Source organism: Phyllostomus hastatus, unplaced genomic scaffold, assembly GCF_019186645.2.
Source record: "Phyllostomus hastatus isolate PE091 unplaced genomic scaffold, TTU_PhHast_1.1 phas_scaffold_345, whole genome shotgun sequence".
NCBI classification, from domain to species: Eukaryota; Metazoa; Chordata; class Mammalia; order Chiroptera; family Phyllostomidae; genus Phyllostomus; species Phyllostomus hastatus.
The window spans coordinates 15,780,878-15,805,379 of NW_025334024.1; the positions used below are offsets into that span (position 1 = coordinate 15,780,878).

Sequence of the window (24,502 nt, forward strand, 5' to 3'; positions counted from 1 at the left end):
CCAGTTCTGTTCAGCAGTTCCTCTTACCCAAACAACCAACCCAGCCAGTCCCGATCTTTGACAAGCAACACCTGACCCTTCCGAGAATCCCAAATTTGGTATTCCTCTCTGGGCCTCCTTTGCACACTGAGTCAGTTATAAGCTCTCTGGAAATTTCCACCAGTTTCTAACATAAATTGTTCCTCGCCACTTGCCAGCATGTTTTCAATGGCTCTGAGCATCTTCCAGGCTCCTCCTCATCCACAGGGGTCTTACCGGGATCTCCCTCCGAAGCAGTTTGTGCTGGGGGGCTGGTGCCGGTTCTCTGAAGTGACAGCTGTCCCGCTGGATTCTCTCGAACATGGCTGTGATCCTGGAAAGGGGGTCCGTCACAAGAACAGACAAACGTTGAAAAGCTTGGCCCTTGCTTGAGACGGGACTACGGGAACAGAGCTCACCTGTGTATTAGTGACCCACTGTGGGGGGGACACAGACAGTCAAGCAAGCAGCACGAGAAGGAACTGGCACCGCGGCCAAGTGAGATCTGATCAGGGCTGCAAATCAGAGGGGCTCAAACCTGGGAAACAGCTCTTCTTCTCTAAGACCTTCAGGAATGTCTAAGGCACTTACAAGCTTGTTGCCTTCCACATTACATGAACCTCAGCCAACCACATGGCACGGAGAACGATGCTAACCACGCAAAGTTGGGGGAAGGAATTGGGGCATTTCTTCATATCACAACTCGAGAGCTTTTAAAAAGCCAAATCAGACTCAATTGAAATCAAATTATGATCCAGTTCTGCTAAAAACCTTTTGACAGCTTCCTGCTTCTTAGGATGGGGTTCAAAATCCTTATGAAGGCCTTCAAGGCTGTGTGATCTGAGCCGACCTGCCTCTGTGGGCTCACCTCCCACCACTCTCCTTGCTCCCCACATCCCAGCCATGCTCCTACCACAGGCCAAGCTCACTCCCACCTCAGAGCCTTTGCACATGGGACCCTCCACCTCTAACTCAGCCACCCCTTGACCTACCTACACTCCCACCTTAGCCTGTCTAAACTCCTTATACTCCCGCAGGTATCAGCTTCCCCAAAGAAATTTTCTCTGCCCCCTCCAATTTAGAGGAGACCCCCTAAAGTACATGAATCTCACACCACCCACTACCTTTCCCTTATAGCTTTTATCGCCATTATAGTTACACAATTATTTGTGTGTTTACTTGTTTGATGATAAGCATCCCCTGCCCCCACCAACTAAGTTATAACCTCCTAGGAGGAGACACCATGTGAATTTTGCCCCTGCCATCTCGCTAGCACTTGGTCAAAGATCTAGCACATACTCAGTGCTCAGTTATCTATACAGGTGCTGTTTTTCTCCATGCACCAAAAGTACCCAAGCACCATCCAGTCCAGTTGAGGGAGGAATCTCAAGTTAAGGCCCCACCATTCACTGAGTGCCCTTGAATTAGAATTCAAATCTCACTCCCTTGAAGCTATAGAAAGCCTGTTTCGGGCCTGGAAAGTACCTTAGTTACATCACATTTAACAAGAAAAATTATGGAGAAACCCAACCCATCTCAGACTTCATGAAATAATTTCCTGCTAGATCCAAAGGTGACTAATTTGAGACTAGATCAGAAAACAAACAGCCCACATTCAGGACATAGCGGGAAACACTCCAAATTCCCTGCTTCTGTATATATTTTGCCAGTACGAATCTCTTAAGACACAGAGTCCCCTTTCCCAACCAATACCATCTCATAAAAGACACCTTCAAGCTCCCTAGGAGGGTTAACTGTACTGAGATGAAGAAAAATGGGCCATGTAACATTAAATAAAGACATTTTATTTTCCAAAGCCCGTGTGGGATGAAAAGTTGTTTTTCTCTGCTCTCAAACCAAGCAACGCTTACAAAGACTTGACATTTACTTTGGTCCTTTATCAGAAAGCTGTCCTTGTAAAATCATGTCATGATTTTGATCATGCTATGGATGCTAAAAAGAATCAAGGGTAGCTATGGCCAGGGCTGGCTGAGCCATACCCAAACCCAGGGACCTGGGACAGAACCAAACCCTAGACACCTCCTCCACTCCCCACCCCACCCCTGGGAGCAGGGCAGCACTCACCGTCTGTCACGGCACTGCCATTAGGCACGCTTCCCAGATCAACAGTTGGCCCGTCCAGGAAAATTGTCAGCTCACCACCCGAGACAACACCGCCTTTGTTCTCCGTCTGCAGGTTCAGGGTCAGCTGTGTGTTCTCCACTGTTGGACACAAAAGGCAACATGGATGGAAGAAAGCAAATGTGCCTGGAGTTAAGACTTTGTAAGTTATGAGCTCTCACTTTGCCTACTCTGACTCCCCTGGCAACGTTTTTCTGCATCTTCAAATCTGTCTTATGGCATAGAAAAAAGAAAGGGAAGGAATATTTGTCCAATTGTCATCACTGTTGTATCAGGCTGATAAGGAAGGCTGTACTCTTCTAAACATTTTAGCTTATTAGATTAACTACCTAACATCTACATTACTTATTTGTTTGCTTATACATGCGGGACCATAAACAAATAGAGATACTGATGGCACACGGAGGAGGAAATAGTTCTGCCAAGCAGCATCCCCCTACCCATATAAAAAATAGTGGCAAAAAGAAAAGAAACAGGTTAGGGGACCCTGGGGAAATGTCGTCAGGAGTCATCTCCAGATGAAGTATATCAGGGACTTATTCTTTTCTTACTTGTGTTATAAAGTGCTGTTGTTTTCAAACCTGAAAATGTTTCATTTTGAAATAAGGAAAAAGTTTTTAAGTAACAAAACTTCAATATAAGAGAGTCAGCCGCAGAGTCGCATGGCCCTAGGTTCGTGCCAGAAGGAGAGACCGGTCAAGCCCTGGCTCTGCAACTACGGCGGGAAGGCAGCTCAGATTCCCACAGTCCCCAGAACACCAGGTCAAGTCAGCCCCGTGGGCTGGGCGAGCAAGAAGAGCTGGGGAACCACAGCAGGAAAACAGCACAAACCGGCACCAGGCAGAAGCCCCACACCCTAGGTGGGCTGGAAACTGCCACACACACACACATCCCTGACTCCCACCACCAAGCCTGGCCACACCAATAGCTTCCAGCCAGTCACTGCTCGGGGGCTGTTACCTCCAGTTTAGGGCTGTTCAATAGTCACCGAGAGAGCAGCGTTTATGAGGATTTCCAAAGGGTGTGCGGCCCTTCCATGCCTCTCCCCACCTTACAAAGCCAGATCAGGAAAGTGCCACACACTCCAACCTCCCTCCCCACCTACCACTTAGTTTTATCTCTTAGTTGTGACTGTACTGTTATAAGCTGTCTCACTGGATTTCTAGAACAAGGCAAGCAAGCACTTCCTAGAAACAACCTCCCCACATAGAAAAGCCTGCCCCAAATCTCTCTAAGAAACAGACACAACCCTTTAAACTTAGCAAAAAAATTTTTTTAAAAGTCTAGATCAATTCAATGATCTATTATAATAAAGTAGAAACCGGTTACCCTTCAGACTTTTAAGTTCTCCTAAGCATTGCTCCCCGCCCTTAACCTCTCTTCCCTATAAAGGATCTTTCCAAATCTTTTTGAGTCTGTTGCTATTTTCAAGTCAGTTTCACTGAGGGGCCTAGTGAGTTCCAAATATTTCTATAAAATAACAGATAACCTAAAAACAAGTTCCTCCAAAGTCTACGAGTGGTTGGGGTAGAGGGAGAACTGAGGCCTGACGACCACCAGCGCCACTCGCCAGCCCTGGTCCAGCCTTCAGAGGACTGCGGCCCAGCCAAAAACGGACGGCAACCTCATGAGAGATCCCAGGCCTGACTGCCCAGAAAAGCCACTCCCAAATCCTGACCCACTGAAACCGTGAGATAATAAATGTTTATTACTGTTTCAAAAAAAGAAAGTCAAGGAGTGGCTCCCTACTCTGTCATTCTGAGATCCTGTGCCGAAGTCCCGAGCAGGGAGTACAGCACAGAGATGGAGGGCAGGTGCCAGCCAGGCAGACTGGGCTCGACCTCAGTCCTACTACCCAGTAGCTGTGCAGCACGACACAAATGACTTCATATGATCACCAGTCTCCCTAGAGAACAGGGAGTGGGAAGAGTACATTTTTCTGAAGACACTTGTAAAGAAACAAACAGCACCCAGGAAGGTCCTAATACACTGTCATTTTTATTATCTCCCTGTTGAATTCTCTGTTTTTAGGCTGAAGAGTCCCAATTTCTCTTGGTCTACCTTGTTCATTCTATAGTCAATCACTCTTCTTTTGACCTTTCTGAGACTTTTTCAGGTTGTGACAACAAACTCTACAAAATCTTTCCAGGAAAGCTACATAACCATCACAGGGACAAACCATTACATGGCAACTGTCCTGGAGTCTTCAAATAGTCAGTATCAGCCCTGGCTGGGTAGCTCCATTGGTTAGTTAGAGCATCATCCCTGTATGCCAAGGTTGCGGGTTAGATCCCCAGTCAGGGCACATACAAGAATCAATGAATGCATGAATAAGTAGGAAAGAAAAAAAAAAACAATGTTTCTCTCTCTCTCTTTTTAAAAATACTTAAAAAATTATTAAAGTGTTATTAATACATTTTGTTCTTTAGAAATGGACAGGAAAGAGATTCTCCTAGATTTAAGGAAACATAACTCAAATGCTATGCGTGAATTTTGACTAACCCTGGGCTTCAAAAAAATAGTCTTGGGGAAATCTGCATCCAGACTGGATATTAAATAACCTCTGAAATTACTGTTAATTTTCTTAGGTTCCATAATGGTACTATGCTTTTACATATAAATGTTCTTTTTCTTGTGAGATTCAAGAGAAGATTAGGATGGTATCAGCACTTAGTCTTAAATGGATTTATAGGAGAACAGGCTGAAGTTTCTAAGACTAAAGTGCCATGATATCTGCAATTTACCTTCACACGGTTCAGAGGAAAATGCCCACACCCACGGGCTCACACATGCTGGTTAAAAAAATGAGGCAAAATGTTAAAAAGGGTCGGGCCTAAGTGGAGGGAGGGCATCTGGGTGTTCATTGTGTTACTCTTTCCATTCTTTTTTTTTTGTATGTTTGAAAATTTCATAATAAAAAGTTGGAAAAAGGTTTTCATTTAATTGGCAAGGCTATTAAAAAATTAAACCTCTGAGAACAGAACACCCCATTATTCTCTTTTAAAAAAAGAGCTGAGCCAGGGGAGCCCTACAATGCATAATGGGACTAAAGACGCCATTAGCTAATTGAGTGACAGACTTGAGCATACAGGGGAGGCTGAAAGGAGTAAGTGTGGCTGGAAAACATATACTGGAATCTTAGTTAAAAATAGCAGCATTAGGCACCTTGCCTCTGGGGCCCTCAAGTTTCACTACAGCCAACGCCGACAACTCTACAAAGGGCCTTTCTCTGCAAGCATGTCTTCCTACTGCCTTTTGAGGCACTGCTCAGAAATCAAGACACCAGTGAAAAATTGGGTGTAGTACGTTTATTTCCGTAACTAGAATCAGATTTAGCAGAGGAGCTCACCAGCTACTCCCAGCCTCACCCAGTCCTGCTCTATCTGCAGTCCTGCAGTGTTAAGCATCTAGTGTTCTAGTCATGGAGAGTCAGCAGAAACAAAACAGACAAAAAAAATCTGTGCTCCTGAGTGTTAATTTCTAGTTGAGAGAAACAGGCGATAAGCAATGGGTTTTTCTTTTTTAAGTAAATGGTGTAATCTGCTGGGAGGTTGCAAATGTAGTAGAAAAAAAAATGAAACAAGGCAAGAAGGTGGAGAGTGCCAGAGGTGGGAGGAGGGTTTGGGGTGATGAGAAAATCTTGCTGGGAAGATGACAACTGAGCAGATTTAAAGAAGGATGAGGCAGGGGAGCCATATCAGTATCTAGAAGAAGAAGAGTCTAGGCAGAGAGAAGGAAGCAGAGGCCGGAAGTGAGAGCAGGCCTAGCAGGTGTGAGGAATGGCAGGGGGGCCGGTGTGGCTGGAGGGAACAAAGGAAGACAGGAGCAGGAGGTGAGGACAGTCAGTAACTAGAGCCCACAAGGAAGACCTCGGAGCCCTGCCAGGGTCTGTAATGTTTACTCTGTGTGAGATCGGAACCCATTAGAGGGTTTTGAGCAAGGAAGGGACGTGGCTCCCATAGTAATACAATCACTCCAGCTGCGGGTGAAGCAAAGGCTGAAGCAGACAAGGCCAGGTAGGAGGTGACTGCAATATTCCAAATAGGAGCAGATGGTGGCTTGGACCAAGGCAATGGCAGTGTCTTCCGGGAACAGGGTGCCCAAGGGAGACTCTACCTTGGTTTCCTTCCTATTACGTGTTAATAAAAAGCCATGACTCCCACCCAGCACATCAGCTAGGCCTCAAAGGCCTACCAGTCTTTTGGAATCAAAGATTTAAGCAAATCATAGGCAGGGGCTGAAAAAAGAGCTAACTTATAGCATGGCTAGAGGAAGTCAGATTCAATTACAACCAAATGGAACGTATATAATGAAAATATTCCGCTGCCAAGAGAGTTTAGTTCCACCAAGAAAGCCAAAGTCCTGAGCTCATGCTAACTTCAGCAATCAGCAAACACTCTTCTTTGGTTATGGGACTGTGCCCCTCTGTTCTGTTCAAAGTACCCAATGGTAACCAATACGCTGCAATGCTACTTTACGGAGGTCAACAGACAGCGGTAGGGCTGGATGGATGTTAGAATCCAGGGGGAAAGAATTTGGAAAATCTTAAGGACCGTGCCAGGAGATCCCTTCAAAAGCTGGCATACCAAGAGAGACAAACAGACATTAGGTGTCTCCTGATGGAATCACACACCACTTCATCAAAAAGGAAAAAAAGAGAGAGAGAAAGAGAACCTTGATCTGATGATCAAGCCTCTAGATCTACCCATGAGTTTATAGGAAACACAGAGGGACAGAGGAACATGTTCACCTACAATTCAGTAAAACCTAAAATGTGGGAAACTACAGGACAAACTGTCCAGTTCCTGCAATAACAAATTTCAAGGGGTTAAAAAAGAAGAACCTGTCAGTTAAAAGAGCCATAGGAGACAGATCAATCTTGTTTGGATATGACTCAAATACACCAATGGTGGGGAAAAAACAAAACAAAAAACTGTAAGATAATTGGAGAAATGTAAAAACTGACTGAATATTTGATGATATTAAAATAATTACCATTAAGTTTTATAGACATGAAATTGGTGTCCTGGTTTATAAGAGTCTGTATCTCTTAGAGATGCACACTGAAATATTGTAGATAACTGAGGACATGGAACCCACTTGGTTGCATGTGCCCTAACAGGAGTGCTAACTGGGCCATTATTAGCATGTCAACAGGTCGCTGAAGAGTCCCCCTTTATGCAAGAGGCCTTAACAAAATACATCTAGACTCAGAGAGAGCAGTCTTTTTTAACGAGGGCCACATGGGCTGATATCTATCAACAGTTTTTCCCTAGTCTTTATCTGTACTGTACATTTCAATGAAACTAACTTTTAAATATGTCTGGAGAAGACAGGCTCTGAAAGAGAGACGCCATTGTAACTCACTCAGTGCACTGAATGGAAGGGTGCTGTATGACACAATGTGTGGTTTTCTATCTAAAATCTCTTTGTTTGTATGCTACTCTAGATAAGTATTTTTTTCTATTAGCCCCATGATTGAGAATAAACAAGCCTGTGCTGTCAGACAAAAAAAAATAATTAACTAGTTAATTAAATTAAATTAAATATTGTAGATGAAATGTGTCTGGGATTCACATGAAAATAATCCAGTGAGATGAAACAGGAACAGCCATTCCTCACACAGCCATGGAGCTGGTGGCGGGCACACAGGTGTTCACAGACGATTCTTTCCACTTTCTTTGTTGTTCAATCTCAGTTGCCCCACATATTTCCCCTGAGCCACCCACACCCACTTTCCACCTTTTTGTATACTTGACATTGTCTATAATAGTTTTGTTTAGGCCAGCACACCCTAGGCACAAACAGAGACTTAAACTAGCTAAAAAACTTACAAGAATTTAACAGTACTTATACAGTTTGAAATACAAAAGGGCAGAAAATATACCAGTCAAGATGCTTAGGGAATCACCCTCATTTTTCCTGACTTCAAAGCCTCAGATTTGCTAGTGGCTCAGGTTAATAATTTCCTACCGGGAAGAGCTATTACATGCAACAAGAATGAGTAATATTTTTCAAAGAATTACTTTTCTCCTTCCTTGATGTGGACTTTTTCATGTTTTTTTTTGCATATGGTACTAATAAGTATAGATAAATGAGGCATGGATGTTGCCTTCCTTGTTCCAATAAAAGAAAAAACTATGTAAACCCAAACTGCCAAACTGTGCCACTGTAATAATGCAATTCAGTTATGAAATCCAGAACTCCTGCCTGGACAGTTTCACAGTAGTAAGTGGAAAAACTTTCTACTTTAGAATCTTTTGTCATCACTGTCCCTCCCCACTCCCACATTACCAAAAGGTACGTGCATGTACGCACCTATACCTATTAAAAGAAAAAAAAATGTTTTCTTCCTAACTCAAAGTCAAGTGTAAGGATTTACCTGGAAATTTGAGAAAAATAAAACAAAACACAAGAGTATGATACTTTTAAGGGAGACCAAGTACTCTTAGGTCAAGAGTCTCGGAAGCCTGACGAAGATGTGATTGATATGGCCTTAACAGAGCTGCTCAGTGGAACAAACCAACCTCCTTCCTGCCTCCCTGCCCTCAACCCCATAGGCCCATCAAAAGAAAGTGAAAATAAGCAGGGCATTCATTAACAGGTGAGTGTTCATTCTACACATAGCTGTAAAACACTGGTGCACAGAGGAATGAAACCGGAGGAAATTCCAAGAGGGCAGAGAATAAACAGTCTCTTTTCCATTCCCTGATTCCCCATAACTCTGACACACACAGGCTGGAGTCTACTCCAGGTTTAAAGAGAACATTCGTTCACATTCCCTTTGCAGTAAAGGAAGCCTGAGGCTTCCAGGATTTGCTGTTACGATGTCTTTTTGGCTTCCGACCTTACCCAGAGCCTAACAAGAGAAAGTCTTTTCTACCAAGCATCAGGTGGTAAACACTGGAATGCTTGTTGGGGTACCAACGTGGATTCTGCTTCACCTCAACTCCCTCTGCCCCTGTCACTCACAGAGTCCCCCACATTGGCAGGTTCTCCCAGAACACAGGGTCTAAGGAAGAGTCTACCTTGGCCTTGAAGCCTCTTCTGTGTGCTGCTGTGGGGGGGTCCACCATTAATCATCTCCAAACTCAAGTTGGGCCTACTGAGGGTTGCATTAACTCTTCCAGAACAGATAGCTTCATTTTACAAAGCCAGGTTGTAGACTTTTCTTCTTCTCTTTCTTCCCTGTTCATTTATATAAGAAGCATTTTCTGGATGCCTACTATGTGCCTGACACTGTGCTAAATGCTGTATTATAATAAAGAATGAATATAGACATAGTCTCTGTTTTCAGGAGAAAGAGAAGTAAGTAAACCATCTATCTCACAAGAAAATGTAAACTGACAGCTATGAAACAGACTGCATGTAAGAGATCCACAGTCCCAGGAGCAGCTGCATAACTGACCTGTGCATGGCATCAGGGCAAGTTTCCTGAGGAACTGACTACTCTACTGGGATCTGAAGTTTTAGGCAGACAACTAGCAGGTTTGGGGAGGGGAGGTAGGGAGGAGGAAGACCACTCCAGGCAGAGGAAATACCATGTGCAAAGGCACTATGGCACAATGAGCTGGATGCTTTCAGGAAACTGAACAGAGATGAATGGAACTCAAAAGGAACGTGATCCAAATTGGGTAGGAGATCTACATGGTGGCTAGTGTAGTACCCTGCGGATCTGGCATATTGAAGAATTTTTTTCTACCTTACAAACTATAGCATGGTTCTTAAGGGTTTTTAATCAAGATATGAAAAGATTTACTTTGTGCTTATAGAATAGACAAAAGTAAGGGTAGGTAAAGCCATAGCAGACAGGAAGCCATAAAAAAGGACCAGGTCAATAGAGATAGAGATGATAGAAATTAGCAGACTTGCAAAAGTAAAAACCAAGAGAACCTGAAAACAGGTTAGCAAAGGAGGTGGCAAAGGAGGTGGCCAAGAGGGGTGGAGGTATCAAAGATGAATCCTGGGTTTCTAACTTACTTAACTGGACAAATGGAGGATTTCTACATTGAAATATGGGACCCTGAAAGAGAACCAAGTCTGGGGAAGAGGGGATGAGTTCATATTTAGGCACATTGACTTTGGGGTATTTTTGACATCCATGAGGAGAGAGCAAGACAGCGGTTAGGTATGTGCATCTGGAACTCAAAGGAAAGGTCAAGGCTGGAGTTTCAAATCTGTGGGTCACCTGCACATGGTGGTTAGGCATAAAGAGTACATAAAGAGGAGATATAAATGGGAATACAATCACAGAAGACAATGGGATGCTAGAAAACTCTTGGACAAAAACTACAAGGGCTCCCCTTAAGATCAGGGACAAGACAGGGATGTCCATTTTTACCTCACTTATTCAACACAGTACTGGAAGTCCTAGCCACAGCAATCAGACAAGAAGGAAAAATAAAAGGCATCCAAATTGGGAAGGAAGAAGTAAAACTGTCAATATCTGCAGATGACATGATACTGTACATAGGGAATCCCAAATATTCCACCAAAAAACTACCAGAAGTGATAATTAAATTCAGCAAAGTAGAAGGATACAAAATTAATATCCAGATATCAGTTGCACTTTTATATGCTGACAATGAACTAACAGAAAGGGAAATTAAGAAAACAATCTCATTTACAATTGCTTCAAAAAGAATAAAATACCTAGGAATAAACCTAAGCAAGGATATAAAAGACCTGTACTTGGAAAATTGTAAGACACTGAAGAAAGAATTGAAGAAGATGCAAATAAGTGGAAGCACATACTATGTTCATGGATAGGAAGAATTAACATCATTAATATGTCCATACTACCCAAAGCAATCTATAGATTCAATGCAATTCCTATTAAGATTGTAATGACATATTCCACAGAACTAGAATGACTATTTCAAAAATTTATATGGAACCACAAAAGGCCTCGCTTAGCAACAGCAATCCTGAGAAAGAAGAACCAAGTTGAAGGACTCACACTACTTAACTATACTGTAAGGTCATAGTAATCAAAACAGCATGGTACTGACATAAAAAGAGATACATAAACCAATGAAACAAAACAGAGAGCACAGAAATAAATCCATACCTTTATAGTTAATATTTGACAGAGAAAGCAAGCACATACAATGAGCTAAAGATAGTTTATTCAATAAATGGTATTATGAAAATTGGATATGTGCATAAAAATGAAACTAAACTACCTTCTTACACTATACACAAGAATACATTCAAAATTGATCAAAGGCTTAAATGTTAGACCCCAAAACATAAAAATCCTAGAAGAAAAACATAGGCAGCAAAATCTCAGACATAGCTTATAGCAATATTTTATAAGATCTCTCTCCCCAGGCAAGGGAAACAAAAGAAAAAAAATAAACAAATGAAACTACATCAAACTAAAAAGTTTTTGCACTGCAAAGGAATACATCAATAAAATAAAAAGACAACCCACAGAATGGGAGAACATATTTGCCAATACATCTGGTAAGGGGTTAATACCCAAAAATTTATAAAGACCTTATAAAACTGAACACCAAAAAACCCCCAAAAAACCTGATTAAATAATGTGCTAAGGACCTGAATAGATACTTTGCCAAAGAGGGCAACGGATGACCAATAGACATATGAAAAGATGCTCAATGTCACTAATCATCAGAAAAATGCAAATTAAAACCACAATAAGATATCATCTCACACCTGTCAGAATGGCTATCATCAATAAATCAACAAACAACAAGTGCTGGTGAGAATGTGGAGAAAGGAGAATCCTTTTGAACTGTTGCTGGGAATGCAGATTGGTACAGCCACTGTGGAAAGTAGTATGGAGTTACCTCAAAAAATTAGAAGTAAATCTGCCTTTTGACCCAGCTATCCCACTTCTGGAAATATATATCCAAAGGAACCCAAAACACTAATTCAGAAGAACATAAGCACTCCATGTTCATTGCAGCATATTTACAATAGCCAAGATATGGAAGTAGCACAAGTGTGCATCAATAGATGAGTGGATAAAACAACTATGGGACATTTACACAAGAGAATATTACTCAGCTGTAAAAAAAAGAAGAAAATTTTACTTCCTTTGTGACAGTTTGGATGTACCTAGAGAACATTATGTTAAGGGAAATAAGCTAGTCAGAGAAAGAAAAATACCGTATAATTTCACGCATATGTGGGATCTAATGAGCAAACTGAAGTAACAAGCAAAATAGAGACAGACTCATAGATAAAGAACAGGATGACAGTTTAAGGGAGGGGTGGGGAGGGGGTGGAGGGATTGAGCACAAAAGGAAAAAGGACTTACGGACAACAGTGTGGTGATTTCAGGGGGTGGGGAGGTAGGGGGTACAAGGGGACTAAATGGTAATGGGAAAAAATACAATTTAAAAAAAAAAACCTCTCACAGTTATTAGTCAAACAGACAAGGATGACCTGGCAAAGAAGACCAAGAAGAACAATCAAAGACACAGCAGGAAAATAAGGAAGAATTCCTGAAAAGGCAGGAAAGAATGGGCTCCAAAGATGGGCAGTCTGCCCTTCCTCATAGGAGAGATGCAGCTCCCTCATACCACAGGAAAGAGGGAGGAGAGATTAGGCACATGCATCTTCATTGTGGTAGATGATAGACTGGTCAATCATCAATGTCCTTATTTCTCTCGATTCAGGGTCCCAATGATCTATAACCAAGGCCCATACAGCTACACACGTTTTTACTTTACAAAAGAAAAAAAAAGTGCACATGCGTGCACACTTCAGAATTGGCTATTCATCATAGCGACCCACCTAATAAGGTACTGGTACATTACAGACAAAGAGTCTCTCTCAAACAAATGCAGGGTCCCTTTAACACAGGACACAAAAGGTTTCATCTGTCTTGGTAAATCTCAGTTTGTAAAGCTGTAGAATGTTTTTTAAAAAATTTAAAGTAATTTATGGAAAATAAATACAGATCTGGGAAAGTTAAATCTTAAGAATAAACTGTCAGTTCACATTACTTGCTGCCACCTTGTCCCTAGAGGTCCTCCCTCCGCGGGAGAGGACATCTTCATCGCCCATTAACAGCTATTCCTCGATGTGCCCACTGCAACAGTGCGTCCATTCTGCCCGCCCTCAGGGAACCTCAGGATCCAGCACCTCTCCCTGGATTGAAAGCCATGTTTAAAAACTGGATAGAGGCAGGCTTTCAATGAACAAACCTCCTTTTAAATGGTCTTTGAATAGCAAAATATAGGAGCTCAGCTAAGAGAGAATTTTTATGATTAAGATTCTTCTCTTTTTAAAAATCGCCTTTCAAAGATTACAATTTCAGATGACTGAAATATGCCACATTAAGATTTGGACTCATGATTATGATGAGTATACAAGAACACGTAAAATTATTCATACTACAATGTCAAGTTTTAAAAAAAGAGAACATGAAGTTATAGAATGTACTCTATTGTTAAAACCCTGTAAAAACAGGTAAAAAGGCAAGGAAATAAATGAATCAGGGAAAAACAATACATTCTGATTGAAGAGTAAGATATGAAATAAGTAATAGTTTTATTTTTTAATTTCCATTATCTGCATAGTGGATGATTTTTTCTTAATTTCCATATCAGTTATACCTGTATACAAAAGTGTTTACAAGTGAAATGACATGATGTCTAAGATGGGCTTTCAAATATACCCCCAAAAAGTGGGGGATAAAGATGAAAGACAACTGGACATGTGCTGATCATTATTAAAAGTGGGTGATAGTACGGGATAGTTCATTACACCATTCCCTCTATTTTTATTTATATTGGAAATTTTCCATAATGAAGTTTTAAACTTTTGTCCCATGTAAGCTATATGTTATTTTCACAATCAATAATATTAACTTAATTTTTAAAAAATAATAAGATGCTCATTATAAGAAATTAAAACAATACAGAAAGGTAAACTTTGACACCTTCCACATATGTGCACACATGCCAAATTGTTCACCATGATGTAACTCACGGTGGACAACCTTGGAGGAAGTCATTGTACCTGCAAACACTATCACAAATACACACTAAAGTACGAGTGCAACACTGGCTTCAGCCTAGACCAGGAGATGGACCCTTTAATTTTTCACTTAATTATTCCACAAATCTTTTAAAATGTATACAGAAGCAACTATCCACTGAGGAAAATTTTAGGATCAAGGGAGGGGCACGTTCAAGGTGAATTCAGCCTTTACTTCAATGTGCCCTCTCCGAGAGAATGAATTCATTAATACATATGCAAATAAACATTAATTGAGGGAGAAAGGAAAAGAGGGAGGGAAGATGTAGACATCGTATTCTGAGAAACTGGTGCCTTGCTGTCCTGTAAGTAACAAACAGCAGCCCTCACCCAGGCCTGGCCTGACACTCAGGGAAAAGCCCCTCTCCGTGCCCAGCAGCGGGACCAACTGTACCGCTCGTGTAACTGTGGCGTTCTTCCGCGAGGCCAGGATCTCGCTCCCTCCCGACATACCCCTCTCCTACAAGATTAAGTCTCCTACTCTAAGAAAAATATTCCTAGAGTCCTGGAAGACCAAAGGAAAAGGGAAAATAAAACACTCAAATGAGATAAATGAGGTTTGATCTTAATAAGATTCCAGCAGCCGCAGCGTCTCCCCCGGGAGAAGCTGGGAGACTGCAATGGGCAATCAGGCGGGAGCCACTCAAATAACTGGCGCAAAGCAGAGGCCCACACGTCAGATGTGAAATGTTTCAGGGTTTGGGTTTTGTGTTTTTGGGGGGGTTTTTTTGGGTTGTTTTTTTTTTTGGCAAGGAGAAGGAAACAGCTCATATCCAGGCAACGGTCTCATTTTCCTATCACCAATTCTGCACTCTGTGCAAGGCCACCATTTCATGCCTTTAACAGCTGTCATTTAAAAGCTGAATGTTCCGTGGCTGAGTAGAAACAGCACAGATCCTCGAAGAGATGGCACGACACCTATGTGGGACAGGCTGAAGAGGAACGGAAGAAGTTTCTAGAAATGTACAAACAGTACAGTCCTACATTAACAATAACCTGATTTGAAAGAAAAGTTTCCCAAGTCCTCCCTAAGTAACTTAACCTCTAAGACCTGCACCGCCCAATGTGGGCCACACATGGCCACTGGGCATGTGGCCAGTCCGAATGAGATCGCTATGAGTGTAAATGACACACCAAGTCTTCAAAGACCTGATGCAAAAAGATATATGAATGTAAAGTATGTTGTTGATTTTTTTTATATTGATTATATAGTAAAATGATAACATTTTGGCTATACTGGGCTAAGTAAATCTATTATTAAAATTAATTTCATGTGTTTTGTTTTTATTTTTTAAAACGTGGCTACTACAAAATTTGAAATTACATATGTGGGCAGCACTGCTTGGGCACCTCCTCCCTGCCACTGTTTGGTCAGGACCTTGGGCAACTCTGTCACTCACCTGAACTGGGGTGTGAAACACAAAGGGGCCTCTGTGTGTGACCTGCCCACACCAAGCTTGTTCCTGCCTCAAAGCTGCCCCATGTTGTTCCTTCAGCCTGGAATGCTTTTCTCCTGCTGGCCTGGCCCTTCTCACCCTTCTGGAGTCCTAGTGTCACTTCCTCCAGCAAGCTCTCCTCGACATGCCCCCAGCCCTGGCAAGGTTAATCCCCCAGCAATACATTCCCAGAGGATCCTGCACTTTCCTCTGTCCTACCTGTCACAACAAGAGCAATGGGCACCAGTTATCTGCTCAGTGTCCATCTGCCTTCCTCTCTGCATCCTGAATTCCAGGCCAGTCAGTGTGGTTCACCACTGCACCTCAGCACCTAGCCTGGAGCTCAAAGGGACTCACTGTGCAATGCTGGGAAACGAACTTCACACCCATCCCCTGCTCAGGCAAGGTCTCACAAGCCTGAGAAAAAATGCCCTATAGAGAAGACACAACACCCCTCTCGCACAAAAATATGGGTCGACAGTGAGAAATTCTTACACACACAAAAAAACATAGAAAAGATGTCTTGACTACCTACAACAGACTAAAATGCAAAATGCTATAATATACCTACAGTCATGTTTGGAAGGGTGGAGTCACTCTTTGCTAAAATACTCATTCCCATGAGGCTGACCACCTTCCAAAGCCGATACATTCACGGCATACTCTAGAGACAGCAATAAACCCCAAGCTACACAGAGGCGGTCACATATGGGAAACGGATCCTGACAGAAAGCTTTTCTTCTTTCTTCAAGTAACATTTCACAAGGCAACCTCTTAGCCAGTGACACAGAAAGCAGGTCTGTTTTGAGATTTGTTGCAGGGGCCTGTGTGTTTACTTTTGAGACTCCTGGCTAAAAGGACCTTTTCTTTCAAACAGCTCTCCACTGATACTAAAGCCGAGAACTGGGTCCCGCTGTAACTTTGAGAAGCTGGGGAGTGGGGCCAGGGGAGGGGGTGGCTTTGGGCTTCTTTGGGAATTCCTTGAGGTTCTGGCTTGGCCATATCTGCCTGAGGTGCAGGGTGATGGAAAGCAATACACAGGGAGCTTTTCAGAGACTGTTAAAGACGGTTTAAATCCCAGCGCCTGGCATCTGGTGCCAATCAGGAAAACAGTAGTCACCGATGTAACTGCAACAGGATGGGGTGAAGTGGAACGAAGGCTGACATTTGGAGGCTGGGACAGATGCGGCCTGGGGACTCCCCTGAGTGGCCACCCAGCACTGCCCAGGTCCCAGCTCTGCCTCGGAGGTGAGCCATGACACTCGCCGCAGAAACCTAACTCACAAGAAAAGACGTTCATCCTCACTCATCCAATTCAATATAATACATATAACACACCACTGATATTATTTTACATTATTTTTATATAATATTATATATTAGTGTCTTCTATGAGTTCTCAGCACAGGGGTGGAGGAATGCACATGAGTGAACAAAAATCAAACAATGCCTGCCCCCATGCAGCTTACTTTCTTGTTATAGAGGACAGTGAGTGAGATCAATCAACAAAATAGGTAGAATTATACAAGGATATTGCTTATATATATATATATCAGGGAAAAGAAATAGGAAATGTTATATAGGGAGGAGTCACAATGAAGATAGTTTGGTCAAGGCCATAGACTGTATGGTTCCACTTGTGTGAAATGACCAGAAAAGGCAAAAACACAGAGACAGAAAGCAGATGGCTGGTTGCCAGAGGCTGGGGGTGGGAATGGGAATGAACTATAAATGGGCGTGAGGGGTCTTATTGGGGTGATAGGAAAGTTCACGGTGATGTTGCACAACTCAGTACATTTTTCAAAAAGCGCTGACTTGGACACTGTTTTAAAAGACAGCCTGGTCAGGGAAGGCCCCACTAAGGTGACATCTGGGTAGACTGGAAGGAGGTGAAGGAGCAAACCATGAGGACACATGAGGAGGAGTATCTTAGGAAGAAGGTAAGGCCAGTGCAAGGGCTCTGAGGTAAGAGCAGCGGTGAGTGGAGGAACAATTAGGAGGCCTGTGGGCCAGAAGGGGCTGGGAGGGGGAAGGAGAATGGTTGAAATGAGGTAACAGAGAAGTGACAAGAAGAGAAGGGAGGGTCTTTTAGACCGATTAGGGAAGGACATTAATTTTTACTCTTAGTACAATGGTAAACCCCACTGGAGAAGTGATAAGATCTGACTTACAGTTTGGACTATCCTAGCTGCTCTTTCCAAAGTATTCTGCACTGAGACAAAGACAGATGCAGGGAGGCCATCCAGGGGGTCCTGCCTCGAGCAGTTGAGAAGTGACAGTGATGTGGACATCGGAAATAGGAGCAGTCATGGTAAGAAACAGTCAGATCCTCAAATATACATTGGAGGTAATATGGGCAGGACTGGCTGACAGACCTGATGTGGGATATAACAGAAAGGGCGACATCAAGGAGGACACCAGAGTTTTTAGTCTGAACAACAGAGAATCACCACTGCCTGAGATGGAGGAAGCCAAGGGAGGCTCAGGCTGTGAGTGACAAGTGTACAAACCAACTTTATGCTCATGATACTGTCACCAGAGAGGGGCCAGAACTGAGGCAGGTCTACTCCAGCACGGTCTGAAATGTGTATGTTCTTGACTTTGTGCAGGAAAGATTTCATGACACAAGTCCAGGTGATTTCTGACAGTACGTTTATTAAAGCTGGGGACAGTGAAACCAAGGAAGGCAAGATTACAGCAACAGGAATGAACTGAGAGGGCTGCCTTGGCCCTTCGGAAATGTAAGGAAAGAGTTAAGCCTAAGGGAGGCTGCCTTAGCCCTATAGAAAGAGAGTCATGGAGGCAGAAGAAGTGAGCCAGCTGGGCTGCATGGACTCAGGAAACAAGTTTCAGAGGAAAAAGAGGGCCCTTGGAGACAGGTTCAGGGGGTTAGCCCAGGACAAGCTACCACTGCTCACTGCCCCCCTGGTTGCAAGTCTCCTGGGAAGCTTTGAAGCTCAGGAGAAAGAAGGCAAAACACACATGCCTATGGAAAGAAGTGGGGGAAAGGCGTGGGCATGCCCAAAGGAGCCATGCACTGAGTCCTTTGTCTTAAGGGTTTTTATCTGTTTTCTGAAGGTGGGAATTTTAGGGAAGGTCTCAATCAGAATATTTAATCAGATGTGTCCCTTGATACGCTGATGCATCAGGAGGGGTCAGGGTCATTCTCTGCTCAGTTTTGCCTTCAGAGAACATCACAGGAAAGGCACCAGGACCAAGGCAGGTCTGCTCCTGGCAGGGTCTGGAAGGTGCAAACTATTTCCTGCTGAGTGTCCTTGATTAGGGAAGATAAGATCTTGTGATTTATTAGCTGGCCATAGAATTGTTCAGCCATGTATTTAACTATCTGTCTCAGTTTCCCCATCCTACTTGTCAAGGAATTTTCCTAGCTTCTAACTAACCTACCTCAATGCCAGATTAGATGATGAAAGAAAGGGGTACAAAATAAGTAGATACAGGATTATGCTAATTTGGGACTTCCAGTGTTTCCAGACTGGCAAAGAGGAAACCAGCAAAGAAGATTGAAAAAGTGTGACCAGGAAGACAGACAGAAAACCAGTAGGGTGTGGTGTCCTGAAAACCAAGTGAAAAAACAAAGTCAGGGAGGGATCGATTCCTTGCACCCAGTCTCTAAGGATGAAAACTGAACACTGGATGTTCAGCAATTGCATTCCTAAAAATTTACTACCATAAAAAGAAAGAAAAAGAGCACAAAGATATCTTTACAAAAATTTACCAAAAAGTCTTGCTTATAAACTTAAGGACCTTGGTCTCAGAGGGGTTTTTGAGAACTTGACCCCAAAAGCAAGGAAAGTAAAACAAAACTAAATGAGGGAGACCAAATCAAACTAGCTTCTGCACAGCAAAGGAAACCAACAAAACAAAAAGGAAACCAACTGAATGGAAGAAGATATTTGTAAATGATACCTCTGATAAGGGGCTACTTATCAAAATATATAAAGAATTCATATAACTCAACAAAAAATCCAATTAAAATATGAGCAAAGGAACTGACACTTTCCAAGATATACAGATGGCCAACAGGTAAGTAAAAAAGTACTCAACCATACTAGCTCTAAGGGAAATGCAAATCAAAACCACAATGAAATCCACTTCACACCTGTTAGGATGGTCATTATCCATGAGACAAAAAAACAACTGATGAAAAGGATGTGAAGAAAAGGGAACCCTTAACACTGCTGATGGGAATGTAAAAATAGTATGGAGTTGCCTCAAAAAATTAAGAAGAGACCTGCCATATGACCCATCAATCCCTCTTCTAGGTATCTACCTGAAAGATTTCAAAACACTTATTCATAAAGATATGTGTACCCCTATGTTCATCCCATCATTACTCACAATAGCCAAGAAATGGAAACAACCTCAGTGTCCTTAAACCAATGATGGATATAGACGTGGTACCTATATACAACAGAAGACTATTCAGCAACAAAAAGAAATGACAAATTATTGCCATTTGCAACAACAAGGATGGATCTTGAGAGCACCGTGCTAAGTAAAATAAGTCAGACATTAAAGGACAAGAACCATATGATTTCACTCATATGTGAAATATAAAACAAAGAGCAACAAATGAACAAACAAAACTAACAAGCTTAAAGACACAGATAACATTATGGTGGTTACCAGAGGAGACGCAGGAGAAGGGGAGGATGAAGAGAGCAAAGGGGGTCAAATGCATGGTGACGGAAGGAGAGTAGGCTTTGGGTGGTCAGCACACAATGCAATATACAGATGATGTATTGTAAAACTGTACACCTGAAACTTATATAATGTTATTAACCAATGTTACCCCAATAAATTCAATTTTAAGAAAAAAGTCTTGCTTATAGTAATGAAGAAACAGAAATGGCCAAGAATAAAAGATTGGTTAAACTATGGTGCTTTCATACAAAAAAGGTTATTGCAGCCATTAAAAATAATCTGCTTTTATTGAAGAGGAAAAAACTGGGTTTAAACAAAAAAGCAAATTACAAAGCAATATGTATAGTGAGTTTCCACTCTGGAAAAAAATAGTTTATACACACATACATGCATATATGACTTATATACCAAAAAAAAAAAAAGCTTAGTGGATATACAACAAAATATTAACAGGGTTAGCTCTGAAAAATCAAATTGCAAGTGATTTTAACCTTCTCTTTCCTTAGAAGACAATATATGCAGAGATTACAGGCAAAATCTCTGAGACAGAAAGGCCTCATTTAAGTCCCGATTCTGCCACCACCTACTGTGTGGTTATAGGCAAATTATATAACGTCTGCCAGCATGTCCTCAGCAAAGGGGATGGATGGTGATACAATCCATCTCATGAGTATGAAGCAGTACTGAATATATTTTAATATAGATCAAGCATTCAACAAAACAATGCCTCATACATACGAAGCACTAAGAATATTTTGCCTTTGTTTTCAATAATCATGACTATCAGAAAAATAGCAATAATATTTTCAGTTTTAGGAGCGTATATTACTTTTATAATGAGAAAAATATTAATATTTGCAATTCGGGGAGGAAGAGAAAGCTCCTCAGGAATTTCCTGTGAGCATTCCTCAAGACTGAAATAACCGGGTCTTGTGGTTTATCGGGTTCATACAAACAACTAATTGGCTACGCGGGACTGGTCTGGCCGTTTCTACCACCCGGCCCCTTCAAGTTGGTAGCTATGTCCCATCCTCACATACTGCCTTTCACATTTCTCCCTTGCCCACCTCCTCCTCAGCTGAAGAAACAGTGAACGATTTTTCAAATTTAAGTTTAAAATTGTTTTTAACTGTAGATCAATTTTTTTTCACTTTCCCTCTTCTCCCTCTGACTCAAGTTCCAAGGATCGGTAGTTTTGTTTATCTTTCAGTTTAAAAAACTGGAAAAACAGTGCTGTGTTTACTCTGAAATAAATGCACGCACTGTCTGTCAGCCATGCCTCCTTGAGGTGTACAGCCCACCCACCACCACTCACCATCCTCATAGAAGAGCGAGGGAGGCAGTGCACCCTCCTGACTGGCCTATCTGTTCTGTTCTTGGAACATAAAGTGTGGGAACAACCCTGAGCTTGTAAGATTTTTAAAGAAATAAGGAGATGTTTGCTTTCTTCTTCTTCTTCTTTTTTTTAATCTGTGAGACACGCATGGTGTAAAGAAAAGAGACATACAGAAAATGGACAGCAGCATAAACAAGGAGCTTTTCGAAGTCTACTTCATTGATCACAGTGCTATGAGCACTGCAATTCTCAAACCGCCTTCTGGGTATCGTAGAACTGAGGGAATGAGTTATCATATGGATGATGTTAAGAGCCAGGGTTCTCATATGGAATGAAGGAAGGTTAGGAAGAACGCTGTGGAGTGGAATTAGAATCAGAGGTTTCAGTATGAACTCATAGTGTTTAATATAGAAACACAGAAATAGATATTTACATGTCTGTGTATATATGTGTGCATATGTGTATATGTAACGCCTATCAGGGAAAACGAAGGCTCAAGAGCCAAGTTTTAAAGAAGAAGAACAGTGAGAAGAGCCCTGGCTGGTGTGGCTCAGTGGATTAAGCATAGGCCTGTGAACCAAAGGGTCGCCGGTTCGATTCCCAGTCAGGGCACATGCCTGGGTTGCAGGCCAGGCCAGTCCCCCAGAAGGGGGTTTGCCAAGAGGCAATCACACACTGATGTTTCTTGCCCCTTCTTTTTCCCTCCTTTCCCCTCTCTCTAAAAATAATAGAATCTTAATGACACACCCCTGAATGAAAATAGTGAGACTGTAAATCTATTGTAATATGGTAAAAAAACAACTAGATCGTTATCCCACATCATATACCAAAATAAACTCGACTGATTAAAGGGTTAAATGTTTAAAAAACTAAATAAAGAGAACCATTATAAGTGTCAGTATAAGGAGGGTATCTAACTTTATTTTTCCCAAGTGGTAGCTCAGTGTTTCTCAGACTAAAGCATGCACCAGAATTCCCTGGAGGGTTTGTTAAAACCCAGACCCAGACCCAGAGTTTCTGGAATAAGGGCTCAGAACTTACATTTCTGACATGCTTCCAGGTCTGGGGGCCATGCTGCTGGTCTGGGTTAGCTGATGGTCCTAATGCCATTGTTTATCTCTTCTGATCTGAAATGCCACCTTTATCATATAGTAAATTCTATCTATATTGGATTATGTTTGGAAAATAAGATGGGGACATGTCAAAAGGATATAGGAGCAAGGCACCCACTAGCCAAACAAAGGATAGTTCGAGCATCAAAATAATGGCCGTAATAAATGAAAATCCACTGAACAAAATAAGAATCTGTGAGTTAAGACTGATAATACATGCATACCTAAAGGAAAAGAAAAAGCACTTCCTTGCTATAGTACGCCAACTAATGAATGTGGAAGGAATGATAAAATTGGGGGTGGGAGGAATTGCAACTATCACAGTAGCTGATCCAGACAAAAATCATTAATGAACATTTCTGAATACAAAAACCAGTAGGTGAAGTTGTGATGAGGAACAGATATTTACAGTCTCAAAGTATTTCCCCATAAATGACTTTTTAGTTACAAAGAGAAACAGCAGTTTTACAGCATAAAAACCTGGCAGACACTACCTTAACCAAATGATCAAAATCAACATCATAAATAATGAAACAAGTAAAGCCGTGCGCCTGACATGAGGCGCTGAGAAGGATACATCACTTCTGCATGTTCCTGCAAAACACTGCATGCCCTGAATCTAAGCATGAGGAAACATCAGACAAAGCCAGGATGAGGGGCTATTCTCCAGAAGGCTGGCCTGTGCTCTTCAACAATGACAGTGTCATGAAAGACAAAAATGCCTGAGGAACTGATCCCGGATTTAAGGAGACATGACGACTAAATGCAATGCATAATTTTAACTGAGATCCTGGACCAGGGGGGAAATTCACTCTATGTGCATGACTGCAACAACAAGAAAATATGAATTAGATAATAATATTATAAAAATGTTAAATTTCTTCATTTGGTTAATTGTACAGTGGTTATGTAAGAAAATATTCTTCTTCTTAGGAAATAGACACAAGTATTTAGGGATAAAGCAGTACAAGGTTTATAATTTTCTCTGAAATGATTCAGAAAATTATTATACATGCATGTTTAGAGACAATGTTAAAGCAAATGAATCGAAATATTAAAGCCCTGGCTGGCGTAGCTCAGTGGATTGAGCGCGGGCTGGGAACCAAAGTGTCCCAGGTTCGATTCCCAGCCAGCATACATTCCTGGGTTGCAGGCCAGAACCCCCAGCAACCGCACATTGATGTTTCTCTCTCTCTCTCGCTAGCTCGCTCTCTCGCTCTCTCTCTCTCTCTCTCTCTCCCCCCCATTCCCTCTCTAAAAATAAATAAATAAAATCTTAAAAAAAAAGAAAAAATATTAATAGGTTGTTGAGGGATATGGGAGTTCTTTGTCCTATTCTTGTAACTTTTAAAAAAATTATTTTAAAATAAAGAAGTTTTCAAGAAATCTACTTCAGCCCTGGCTGGTATGACTCAGTGGATTGATCACCAGCCTGCAAACCAGAGGGTAACCGGTTCAATTCCCAGTTAGGGCCATGCCTAGGTTGCACACCAGGTCCCCAGAAGGGGGCATGCAGGAGGCAACCACACACTGATGTTTCCCTCTCTTTCTCCCCCTCTTCCCCTCTGTCTAAAAATAAAATAAATAAAAATTTTTTTAATCTACCTCAAGGTACATTTCCCTCCTTGAAAGTAGGACAACCTGGCCATGCCAAGGTCCGTAGTGTTAATGAGGCCAGCTGCAGAAGAGGAGAGCTCCAAAAGAAAACTGAGTCTTGGGCCCTACCTGCTATCAATTTTGAAAGATCATCCAGTGGGCAGGTACAGTCAAAAAATGCT

At 41.9% G+C, this 24,502-nt stretch overlaps 1 protein-coding gene across 5 annotated transcripts in view; it reads right to left on the reverse strand.

Moving 5' to 3' along the window:
* WWP2 (WW domain containing E3 ubiquitin protein ligase 2) overlaps window positions 1-24,502 on the reverse strand; it is a 168,838-nt gene that overhangs the window by 76,286 nt on the left and 68,050 nt on the right. For all 5 annotated transcript variants that reach the window (XM_045818627.1, XM_045818623.1, XM_045818624.1 and 2 more), the window contains exons 5-6: window positions 2,104-2,241; window positions 256-352 (exon numbers count right to left, since the gene is read on the reverse strand). In XM_045818627.1, the coding sequence (XP_045674583.1) occupies window positions 256-352; window positions 2,104-2,241 (235 nt within the window). The remainder of the gene's footprint in view (window positions 1-255; window positions 353-2,103; window positions 2,242-24,502) is intronic.